The following is a 13,167-nucleotide window of genomic DNA, read 5'->3' as shown; positions in this document are numbered from 1 at the left end:
AACCGCCATAGGAGAAGATAGAATAAGAGGAGGAGGAGAAGAAGATAGAATATGAAAACTAAAACATATAAACCTAGTACTTATAATACTTATATACAAACGTTGTTTAATAACTAGGATCTCTAGTATTCTAGTGGAGATAGGATTTACTTTCAAATTGAATTTGCTTCAACAAACCCAAGAGTCATTTAACTGTCTTTTTAATAATTCAAAAGCTTGATAGGAAAAGGGAATTAAAGTGTAGATGTAGGATCTAAGGAACTGAATTTTGCTATCACACGGCATCATACTTTTCTTTGCATGAGAGATCATTATCATAACTGTTTTCCATACCAAAACTATACAACAAACCTTTTGGGCCCTATTATATTATGCACTTTGGAGGAGAGATTGAGATTGATAGGGGTACGTGGGGATTGGTCCTTGGGAAGAAAAAGAATCATCAACTAATTCATTCTTGTAGGATTGAAAAAATTATGGGAAATTATTATTAAAAAAATAAATAAATTCAGGATTTGAGTCTTATAAAAAATAAACCTCAGTTTTTAATTTTATCAATTTCAACTTTAAATTTTTGATTTGTTTTTAATATAAATTATTTGTATATTTTTGTTAAGTAAAATCAATGAGAAAATACGTATTTCAGTTATTAAACTTAATGAAAATGTTATTTTAGACATTTTATGTATACCTATATTAAGTTTAATAAGTAAAATACTATTTTTTCGTCGGTTTTATTTAATTAAAATAGATGAATGATTTAGATTTAAAACAAATTAAAATATTAGAATTTAAATTGGCAAATTAAAACACAATATTATTTTGGCAGGTGGCGGAAACCTTGGAGTTTTATTTGTAATTGTTTAAAAATTTTGGAAATTTTACTTACAAATTTCATATTGAGGAATGGTGATCCAATTAGTTCCAAAAGTTTTCTTATAGGCCAATTAGTCCTATTTATTTTGGAAAGGTAAATTTAATATATTATTTAAAAATTAGATTTATAGTTATACCCTTATTTCTATTATGTTTTCTTTTCTTTTCTTTTCTTTTCTTTTTTTCTTTCATGTTAGAATGGTAAGATACACAACCTATGAGAATCAAAATTTAGGATCAATTTTTATATGGAAATCTTTTTTATTTTGAATGACTTGAAATGTAAGATTTTTCAAATATTTTAAAAGAAGTACAAAAATAACTTGAAATATGGAATTCTTTAAACATTCCAAAAGGAAGCGAGATTCTTCAAATATTTCAAAAGGAGTACAAAAACTCTTTAATAAGCTTTGAGTAAATATATAATTTCAATTTGTAACACTCAAACATAACACTCTAATGTAAGGATGCAACTTGAGCTGACTCAATCCGAGCAACCCGAACCCAGTTTGAATTTTTTTAGGGCTTGGATAAGGTATTTTTAAATTTGGTACGGGTTTGGGTAAAAATTCAAAAGCTTGAATTACATTTTGGACAGGTTTGAGCCAAGACGTTAAACAATCCGAAACCCGAATTATACATATATAGATATATAAAAATATTAAATATACATATAAATTATTAGTCTTTACATGATATTAAAGTAATTTAGATTATTAAATCATATTGAATATATATTATATATATAAATAACATAAAATCTTTCTCTTTTTATTTTATTTTATTTTCACTCATAAATTGTAAAGATTACTATAACATCTCTTTTACATTATATAAATTATTTATTTTGATGGTATTAATGATTTTCTATAATAAAAAAAATGTAAATGGAGTCAAATTTTAATAATTTAATAATGCAGCTGCAAAAAAAAAAAAAAAAAAAAACTAAAATTTATTTACAATTCGAGCAACTTAGGCAATTTGGGTTTAACTCGGGTCGAGCTTGGACAGGCAACCTCGGGTTATAATTCGGACCTAGGTATGTCTCAACACAACTTGGGCTGGAGTTTGACAACCTTCCAACCCAACCAAATCTGCCCGAGTTGCACCCCTACTCCAATGTAACACTCTAAAAAAAACTCCTTAGTATACTTTTTCCAAACATAGCACTCTAATGTAACTCAAAAAAAACTCTTTAGTTTAACACTCCAATGTAACACTCAAAAAAATTCCTTAGTATATTTTTTCCAAATGTAATACTCCAATGTAACACTCTAAAAAAAAGATATGAGATTATTCAAATTATTCTAAAATGAGTACAAAAATTCCTTAGTAAGTTTTGAATAAATGTGTAATTTCAAATTATGAGTGTTACGTTTAGAAAAAGTATATTTAGTAGTTTTTTAGTGTTTTTATGTGTGTTATAGAGTGTTACGTTTGAGATTATATTGATTGGAGTATTACATTTGAGAAAAGTACACTAGAGAGTTTTTTTATGTGTTACATTGGAGTATTACGTTTCAGGAAAGTTTGGGCTGTTACATTGTTACGTTTGAAAAAAATATACTAAGAAATTTTTTAGTGTATTACATTAAAGTGTTGTATTATTGGAGTGTTATATGGGATTTATTCTAGAATTAGAGAAAATCTAAAACCTCTATAGTGTGGATTACCCAAATGTATAATTTCACATTTAGATAAACCCATTTTTATCTCTAAAAAATTAAACTCAAACGCATAAGTGACTACCGTTTTGTGTAATTTTTACTTTAATGAGACCTTTAGATTCATAAGAAAAAAAGAAAAAGAAAAACTAAACCGTTTATAAGATCATATTATGAAATTTATTAGTGCTTTACTCAAAAAAATATTTATTTATTTTAAATTTTGACAACTTACAAATCAATCAAATGTATGATGCTATTTACAATAATATTTCATAAATAAATATACAAATCAATCAAATTAAGAAAAATGTGGGGGTGAAAATATGGATGTCACCTGATTAATGGTATTAGAATTTTTATTTTTTATTTTTTTAGGGATTATTTACACTTTGTCCTTTTATATTTGACCATTTTATCACTTTGACTTTAATTTTTTTTTCCCCTTCATGGTTTGAGTTTTTCCGATTTACTCCTAATATAAATTTTTATTAAAAATTAGATAGAAAATGACACATTGACAATCACATGATATAAAAATATTTTATTATATATAATTCATTGACACAAACTCAAACTCCAATATATTTTATGCCATGAAACTGCCAATATGCCATTTCTATATAATTTTTAATATAAGTTAGATTTAGGAATAAATTGAGAAAAAGTTGAAATATGAAGGGTCAAAGAAAAAAAAAAATTCAAAAATTAAAATGAGAAAGTAGCCAAATATAGACGGGGCAAAATATAAATTACCCTAAAAAAAAATGGGAAAATTAGTCTAAGGTCCCTCTCCCACTTTTCATAATGGAAGAGATCCACAAAATTATTTTTTGATGTCTAAGATCCCTAAACATACAACAGAGAAATTTCAGTCCTTTATATTATCTTCATCATCTGACCCACTGCCATCCCCAACAACCCGACTCTCAGTCCTTCTCATCTTCCAATACTTCCCAAAGCTTTACCCAGTGGAGATTCCCGGCCTCGTTCTCCTTCTCTCCTTTCCTCTCATCGCAATCCCATACATCTTCGTCTCCGAAGCCCTCGTGATCCAGGCGCTCATCTTCATCTCCTACGCCGGACTGAAGATCCGCGACATCGAGCTACTTTGTCGGCTCCGGACATGTGTTTTGGTGCAGCGTTGATCCAGGTTCGCTTCCGACGGCGCTGGGTTATACTCTATGATATTTTTGATCGGTACTGGTTGCGTCAATAGTATTTCACTTAAGTTCACTTCTAAAGATTCTTCTAAGTGATGTCGTCTTTGTTGAAGATTACAGTTTATATCTAACACAGTAATTATTTTGTTTGATGAACTTCCAATAAAGATGGATACCCGTATGGAGTCAAGTACTTGGTGTGGTTCTACTTTGTTCCAAGTTACACGTACAGTTCTGTGTATTTGTTCTCTTTTAGCATTTCCAATTATGTTTTGACAAAAAGCAATACATTGACTATTGAAATGTTGGTGTGCTGTTGTACTGGAGGATCTGAATCCTATATTCTTAAGTTCACAAAAATAGAAATTGAAGCCAAGTGTAGATTAATGAGAAAAGTGATCTTCTGGTTGAAACTAGAGAAATTCTTTGATTTTTTAACTGAATTTAATCTGGGTTGAAACCAGAGAAATTCTCTGGTTTTTGAACTCAATCACCAAGTTCTGTTCATAAAAATACAACTTTACTGTAAATAGAGAGAATTTCTCTGGTTTGTCTGGTTTGAAGAGAATTTCTCTGGTTTTGAACCAGAGAAATTTGTGGGTTTGTGGGTTTGTTAGACATGGGTTTAATTGTAGTTAATAGAGCCAGAGAAATTTGCGAAGTCAAAGAAATTTCCTGGATAGCCATACAAATTTCCTTTCCACAATTTTCTCTGGATTTATTTGGTACTCAGAGAAATTTCAATTTTCTCTGGAGAGAATTTCCTTGGAACTGAAATTTCTCTGGATGTGTATTTGTTCTCTTTTAGCATTTCCAATTATGTTTTGACAAAAAGCAATACATTGACTATTGAAATGTTGGTGTGCTGTTGTACTGGAGGATCTGAATCCTATATTCTTAAGTTCACAAAAATAGAAATTGAAGCCAAGTGTAGATTAATGAGAAAAGTGATCCTCTGGTTGAAACTAGAGAAATTCTTTGATTTTTTAACTGAATTTTCTCTGGGTTGAAACCAGAGAAATTCTATGGTTTTTGAACTCAATCACCAAGTTCTGTTCATAAAAATACAACTTTACTGTAAATAGAGAGAATTTCTCTAGTTTGTCTGGTTTGAAGAGAATTTCTCTGGTTTTGAACCAGAGAAATTTGTGGGTTTGTGGGTTTGTTAGACATGGGTTTAATTGTAGTTAATAGAGCCAGAGAAATTTGCGAAGTCAAAGAAATTTCCTAGATAGCCATACAAATTTCCTTTCCACAATTTTCTCTGGATTTAGTTTGTACTCAGAGAAATTTCAATTTTCTCTGGAGAGAATTTCCTTGGAACTGAAATTTCTCTGGATTTCAATTTTCTCTGGAGAGAATTTCTCTAGGACTGAAATTTCTCTGGATTTCAATTTTCTCTGGAGAGAATTTCTCTGGGACTGAAATTTCTCTGGATCCTGTTAAGGGACCTTAGACATCATGAAAATATTTGATGTCCTTTATACTATAAAATCATAATATCAGGGACCTTAAAAAAAATACCCCAAAAAAAATTACACCTAAACATGTGCACCGAAATTATATGTATACAAATAAGGAGTGAAGTTATTTGTAGCATGTTGACAAATTTAACCTGCGAGTCAACCAACCCCTTTATTAATACACAAGTGACTCACATCAAAGGTTCATTTATGAAATTTTTGAGTTAATAAGTCTAAGCTTAAAATTTTTTGGGTTAAAAAGTCGTTGATCTGTCCAAAAAGATTCAAATTTATTCAAAATTTACCTATTTATACAATTTGTACATACGTTACGTATCTATATAATTATCTATCCAAATATTACATATCAATACACACGTCACCTATTTATTCATCAAGATATCTTTATCACCCAAAAAAATTAAACCTTAGACTAAATAATATAGAACTCTATTAGTGTAAATTTTTCACAAATTAGCCCTTAACATATCAGCCAGGGCACTCAACCCAACCCAACATCCTTCTCAAACAACACGGTTTAAGTCTTGGTAGTTTGGTTTTGTGCAGGATGACTGTTAGGTACTACAATATTGAATTTGGCCGGTTAACGGAGCTGCTGACGCGACTCAAGAGTTTTGGTTAGAAAAATGTTATAGGTCCTAAATTTTTTTTCAAATGAATAATTAAATGTCTCACATGAATGTAAAATTTATATTTTATTTGATAAAAAATTTGATATTCCTATCTTTAGCCTTTTGGTTAAGCTTCAAGTTGAAGGCATGCAAGGTGGACTTCTTAGTGCAAGAAATGTGACCAAAAAGGTAAGCAGTCAAAGAAGGCAGTTGAAAGCAATTACATTGAGTGGGCAACTTTCCAAGTAATGGGGGAGAGGCGTGCTTGGTTATAGTGGTTATGGCCAGTGTAGAGAAATTAAAAGTGAAAATTCGAAGATGGGAGGACCTTCAAACCCATTCAAAACATTTGTGAAATTAGGGATAGCAATTAGATATCTCAGGAGTAGTTCTTTCTTACAATTAGGCATAGCAGTTAGCTTGTAAAGTGATCTTGTAGTCTTATAACCTTGTTATTCTTATTTTCAGTTTATGTAATTCAGAGACAAATTCAATTTTAATATTTAATTTCAATTCAGTTTATGTTTGTTTCTTTTCTTTTTCAATTCAACTGAAATAATAGCAAACAATAGGTAAAGTATCCTTTATAATTCAAGAAAGTCAGTCCCTCGCAAGACTTACTCCAGTCATGTCATCTATGACTAGAGATCTCGCTTCTTCAAGTGGGTCTTTTAAGACTACCACATGAACATCCTAGGTTACTTCCGAATTTGCTAGTTTGTCAGCAACTCAGTTCCCCTCGTGGAAGGAGTGGCTAAGGGAGCAATTGCATCTCTTCAGGAGGAACTTCGTGTCTTCAATGAGGGCCTTATGAGGTGAGTTGTAGTTTGATCCATCTTGGAGTTGGATGATAGCTTGTTCAGAATCTATTTCAATTTTCACATTCATGATACCTTTTTGGAAGAGGATGGTTAGTCCCCTATATATGCCCATATTTCAGCTTCCAAACTTGAACAGTGCCCTAGTTTTCCATAGTATCCCCATAGCCAAGTGTCAGTTTCATCCCGCAGTAGTCCTCCATATCCAACATGGCCTAGGTCTCCTTTAGAGCATCCATCTGTGTTAAGCTTGAGTTTACCTGTAGGTGGAAAAGACCAGTTGATTAGTCTAGGTTGAGAAGGATTGGAGTGGAGAGGGGAATAGAGAGCCTATTCAATCTCTTGAACATAAAACCTTATGTTCTTAAAATTGGTTTGAATAGGGTTCAAGATGTTGTCAAAAACCATTTTATTATGTCTCTTCCAAATCTGCCAAATAGTGACAGTAAAGATAAGGGGCCAATTAAAACCACGAAGAAACATTTTGTTTTTCAAATTTGAGGAAACCCATTCAAACAAAGGTTGTCCACATCCTTGCTCCCACCAGGCATGGTTTGTAATTGCAGTTCAGACAGTCTTGGAATTGGTGCAATCTCTGAAGAGGTGACTCATATCCTCACTAAGTAGGCCACATCTAGGACAAAGATCAGATGATGCCATGTTTCGCACAAGCCTCAAGTGGTTGGTAGGAAATCTGCCTTTCAAAATAAGCCAGACGAAGCACTTTAACTTATGAGGAATTTTCATTTTCTAGAGCAATTTCCAATCTCTGCCATCTCTTTCTTGATTAGTGATAATTTTGTAAGCAGATGCAGTGGTAAAAATACCAGTTGTGGACCCATTCTAGGAGGGAGTATCTGGGTAGGTCACGAATTTGGGCCTATAGATTGTTATGATCTCTTGGAGGTCTTGTTGGTTCACAAGGTTGACAAGGATATCAGTGTCCCAATTCCCCTCATCGTTAAGAATAGTGCTTACCATGGTTGAGTCATTATCATGAGTGGAATTATGATTTTTGGCCAATGGTTGTTTCCCACACCACCAGTCATTCCAAAAAGAGATAGTATCACCATTTCCTACTCTCCACTTAACACAGTTTCTAAGGGTGTCTCTAGTGAGACAGATACTCTTCCAGATATGGGATGAATTTTTCTTTTGGGGCAGTTGAAGAAAGAAGTGGTTCTTAAATATTCGGATTGCAGGATTTGGCACCAGAGTTTGCTATTGTCATTTAGTAAATTCCACCCAAGTTTGGTGAGGAGGGCTGAATTTTGTTCTCTAACTTTTCTAATTCCAAGGCCACCATCCTCTTTGCTTTTGCATACACTATCCCAGTTGACAAGATGTATTTTCCTTTTATTCTCAATACAACAATGCTAGAGGGCCACAAAATAGTGGCTCAAATGGCTCAAAACTGTCAAAACGACGTCGTTTTGGGCACAAAACGACGCAAAACGACGTCATTTTGGCAGTTTTGAGCCATTTGAGCCATTGATTTTGTGGCCCTCAAACATTTTCCTTCTCAATATCACTCCATAGAAAATTCCTGTTAATTTTGTTTATTTCATTACAAACAGTCTTAGGGAGTTCTAACGTTTGCATATTATAACTAGAAATGGCAACTGATTGAATGAGAGTAATCCTACTTCCAAGGGAGAGATTTTTAGCTTTCCAACCTAATAATCTAGACTTCAGCTTCTCAATAACTTCATTGAATTTATGTTTGCAAATCCTTGTGTGAAGGAGAGGGGATCCCAAATATTTACCAAGGTCACAAGTAAGGAAGATACCATCTGGTTACTTAGGGACCTCGCTTGGTTAAAAGAGAGGTTGGGGGGCACAAAGATTTTTGATTTCAAGTGGTTAAGTTTCTGACTAGAGATCTCACAGAAGTCACTAAGGACATCCACAATAGTTGCACAGTTAGTGTGGTCAGCTTTAGCAAACAAAATAACGTCATCGGCAAAGAACATATGGGATAGAGGGGGACTATGTCTAGAAACTTTCATTCATTGCCTAGATCCCTTATTCACTTTAAGGTTTATCATGTTGGATAACCTTTCCATACAAAGCACAAAGAGGTAGGGTGAGAGGGGATCACCTTGCCCAAGTCCTCTCTCAATATGAATACCATCCAAAATTTCACCATTCTAGAGTATAGAAGATTGGTTATTGATAACAAAGGACATAATCAGTTCCACCAATTTCTCATTAAGTTTAAATTCATACAAAGTATCTCTAATGAAGTTCCATAAGAGTCTGTCATAGGCCTTTTCTAGATCAATTTTAAAAATCATACCTCCATTTTTTCCTTTTTTTTGTTTCTCAAAGTATGAAGGATCTCTTGCATGATAATAATGTTGTCAATTGTGTTTCTCCCAAGTATGAAGCTACTTTGGTTAGGACAGATGATTTTATCCAGGAGGGGTCTAAGTCTACCCACAATGATCTTATAGGATACATTGCAAAGGCTACTGGGTCTAAACTGTTTGATGTTCTTAGGATTATCAACTTTAGGGATCAACACAATTAAGGTCTCATTGATAGTATTGGGGACTTTGGTATTATGAAAACAATTAGTGACAAAATCACAAACAGACTTACCCACAATATTCCAATACTTTTGGTAGAAGATGGCTTGCATACCATCATTTCCTGGTGCTTTAAAGGCACTCATGGTGCTTTAAAGCCACCAATATTCTTAACAGCTCTCAAGATTTTAGTATTAGATATGGGTTTGAGGAAATCAACATTATTGTCATTAGTAAAATAATTAGGAGCAATATTACACCAATGGTTAAGAATGTGAGTGTCAATTTGTCTAAAGAGATCAGAAAAATAATCTAAGATAATGGCCTTGATTCCCTCTTTCTCCGTGATCTAGTTTTAATTTTCCTTCTCTTGTTGATGGTAGAGACATAGGAAAATCTAGTGTTTTTATCACCAAGGGATATATATTTACAACGAGATTTTTGAAACCAAAGCATTTCCTCTTGAAAAATGGTGACATTGTATTGATTGATGAGGTCTTTCTCTAAGGCCTGTAAATTATGAGAGAAACTGGTAGTTTGGGCTCTTTGGATGCCTTCTATCCTAGCAAGTAAGAGTCTCTTCCTTTTAAAAATGTTGCCAAATATTTCCTTATTCCACACTGACACTCTGAGAGTGAATTCAACTATGGACTGAAGAAGATTGTTGTTCATATCTTGCCAGAAGGAATTCACCACATCTAAAAGACCAGGGTGAGACATCCAAGCAACTTCAAACCGAAAGGGCCTGCGAAGGGGATTTAGAGAATGCATACCTTGAGTGTGGACTGTTAATAGAAAGTGATCTGCATATGTTCTAGGGAGCACTCGGACAGTCACTTTAGGGAACATGGTCCTCCAGTCTGCATTGCACATAGCTCTATCAAGTCTTTCCATGGTGTTAGCAAGCCCTTGTCTGTTGTTCGTCCATGTGAGTCTGGGACCAGTGCTTCCCAAATCTAACAATTTGTAGTTGTTCGCCCTAACAAGAAATTTATGGGTTCTTCTAGAGTTATGGTTTGTAAAGAAACTTTTTCTTATTTTGGCTACCATAGTCGTTAAAGTCACTAGCCACCAACCAAGGTTTCTCCATGTTCTATGCTACTGACTCAAGATCATCCCACAGAATGTCCCTAAGAGAGGGGTTTGGGCTAGCATAGACAGCTGTTAGGACCCATTCCTCACAATCCTCTTTATGGATAGTGGTTTGGATGGCTTGGGAGTTGACAGACGATGCTCTAACATTAACATGGCTAGTGTCCCAAACAATCCAAATACCTCCAGATCTGCCAATGGGATTGACAATTGTTGAAGCTGCGAAACCCAACGTATTGAAGAAGTTGCCCATTGTACTAAAAGCCACCTTTGTTTCCATCATAATTAAAATTTTCGTTTATGAATGCAAATAATCTCAACAAGATTACGTTTGAAAGTGTTGTCGACACCGCGACAATTCCAGATAAGTAGCTTTAACAAATCCATAGAAGGGCAGGAGAAGGATGTATTAGTTACCAAATCTTTGACAATGCTACGGATGCGTCAGTGGTCGTCCTTTACAGACCTCATGGATGCCATCTAGATCGATTGAAGTGGCTTCACTAGATTGTTCTCTCATTGTGTCTCTATGTTCAGTTGGAGTTGTTTGATCCACCAAACGAAAGCGACAAGGTGAGTTACTTCGTTCTCGAGATCTAATAATAGACCCACTGATTTGCTCTGATTCTAGTGTTCTTGCATTCCCAACTTCGGTGACTCTGGTTCAGAGCCCTCTGGAATCTTCATTAGTAGTAATACCTAGGTCTGGTGGTTTCAATTCTTTTCTCTAAGCTTCCTTAGTGAATTCGTTAACTGTGTTTATGGGGGTTGGGTTCTTAGAAGGGGAGTCTGTGTGAGTAAAGGTTACCATGGTTGGGTCCACTGGTCGTGATGGGTTTGCTGAGATGTATATCATGTCAGTTGGTTTTACTGAAGATATGATCTCATTACTGCAGCTAGTGTTGCTTTTTAGAGCATCATCACGTGTTTCTGATTGTAGTTTAGAGGGTTGATGTGATGAGCTGGTTTCCAAAGTCTTCAAATTAGGATGAGGTTTCGATTTGGGTTCTATATCCATAGATTTGGGATGGGCTGGGTCAATTTTGGACTTACCTCTATTGTCATTTGGTTGAGTTAGGCCTGATTGGGTGATATGCTCGTGATCTGCCGCTGTTGCAGTGCCTAAGTTGCTCTTATCCTTGTTAGGTTCCTCGTGGTCAACATGGTCCACTTCAAGATATTTAAATTTGTTAGGATTTGGAGATGGGCCTGTGGACTCTTTATATTTCTTTGTTTGGGTTGGTCTATGAGTCCACTTGGTAACTAGCCTCCATGGGCCGAATTCTACCTCTTTTTCTTTGACCGATGGCAGGTTAATGTTGCTAGATGTGGTTTGGGTGATGTTGACTATTTCATTGGAAACGGCTAGTTTGGTCGTCGTCGATGGAACATTTGGGGCCTTGAATTGGCATGCTTCTTTCCGATGGTCAATTCTTTCACAAAGGAAACAGAAAGGATGAAGAGATTCGTATTCAATATTATAGTACTTGTCCTCAAGGATGAATTTGGGCCGCAATTGTTTGCTGAGATAGATTTCGATGCACACTCTGGCAAACTTCTCTCTGGTAGCTATAGTCGTTGTCCAGTCAATTTTGAGAGGTTTTCCAATAAATTTTCCAATGGCAAACAAGACTTTATCTTGGTAGTATTCAATCGGAAGCTCCGGAAACCAAACCCATACCGCGGTTGTGGTTTCAAAGGCTTTTGATGGTTTAAAGTTAGGCTCCCACCTTCAAACCGTGAGGTAATGATCTAGTATCACACAGGCCCTCCAATGTAAACTTTGGTATAGTCCTCTGGTTCAAAGAATTTAAAGAGAAAATAATTAGTCCCCAAGTCTATGGTGTTGAATTCACCAATAAGGCCCTAGATGTTCTTCACCCTAGAGCAGAGCATTTTGTATCCAATACTTTTGCCCAGTAACCTGATGATTAATTAGCATGTTTTTCTACGGCCTTCTTATCTTATCCAATAATTTCCTTGGTAGCGAGACTTTAGGTATGCCCAGGTGCTCTGAGAAGGTACTTTCGACTGACGAGTGGTGGTCATCATCGTCTTTATTTGATGAGAGAATGTCCACTCTATTGTCAAACAAATAATAACCGCGTTGAATCGTATTCAAGGCCTCCTTGAACGATTTGGAAGGAGGGATCACTGTCGTTGCAGGCTTTTGTAATTTAGTTGTCTCTATGTTTATTTCAGTTTCCATAGTCATTACCTTCTTCATCTCGTCTTGTACCCGCGAGTGAGCTATCTCGATAGTGGGTTCTATTTCCATAACTATTACCTGCTCCATCTCGTCTTGTACCTGGGAGATAGAGCTTTTGATTTTCTTGGTACTTCTGGTAAGATGGTCTTGCTTTTCAGACGATTTTGCTAGGTCAATTTGGTTACACTGGTCGGAGATGTTGCCGACGGTAGTGGCTGACATTTCTTTAGAGAGAGAAAATTTGCAGTTATCCAAAAATTTACTCTCTTTATTTCTTTTCATCAATTCACTCTAAGAAGTCATTGAATCCGTAAAAGTATATATATATATTTTTTGATACATAGAGTATCTTAGACCAATTTACGCACACCAGACTAGATCTCTTCAGTTTGATCAAGCATTCTAAAATAGGATTTACCCTATGGTCTGTTACCTTAAAAGTTTTGCTAATGAGGAGAGTTGAAACTGAAACCTTAAAAGAAGCAAATCCTGAAATCTCTAGCCTCATCTATTTATGTTTTTGTGAATTTTTGTTTATCTATCGACTATCACATATTGATGTTATCCAAACTAAAAATTTAATAACATTCAAAAATTACTATTTATTAGTCTCATTTTGTTAATAATAAATGATTAGTCCGGAAGTAATGAGATCCACAATTTGCCCAACATGATATCCACAAATATTTTGGATAAATTACATTTACACATTTTATGTT

General features: G+C 34.6%; 1 protein-coding gene across 1 annotated transcript; it reads right to left on the bottom strand.

Annotated features, from left to right (window-relative positions):
- Positions 1 to 9,459: 9,459 nt before the first annotated feature.
- LOC145822075 (uncharacterized) lies at positions 9,460 to 10,197 on the bottom strand. The gene has a single exon (XM_082918662.1). The coding sequence runs from the start codon at positions 10,195 to 10,197 to the stop codon at positions 9,460 to 9,462; it is 738 nt and encodes a 245-aa protein (XP_082774788.1).
- Positions 10,198 to 13,167: the final 2,970 nt, after the last annotated feature.

The sequence above is a fragment of the Camellia sinensis genome, chromosome 3, assembly GCF_055761805.1.
Source record: "Camellia sinensis isolate YWXY chromosome 3, ASM5576180v1, whole genome shotgun sequence".
NCBI lineage: Eukaryota > Viridiplantae > Streptophyta > Magnoliopsida > Ericales > Theaceae > Camellia > Camellia sinensis.
This window is presented reverse-complemented; position numbering and strand designations above follow the sequence as displayed.

Coding starts and splice junctions, on each gene's coding strand:
- LOC145822075 (XM_082918662.1), bottom strand. CDS start 10,197: ATGGTAGCCAAAATAAGAAAAAGTTTCTTTACAAACCATAACTCTAGA.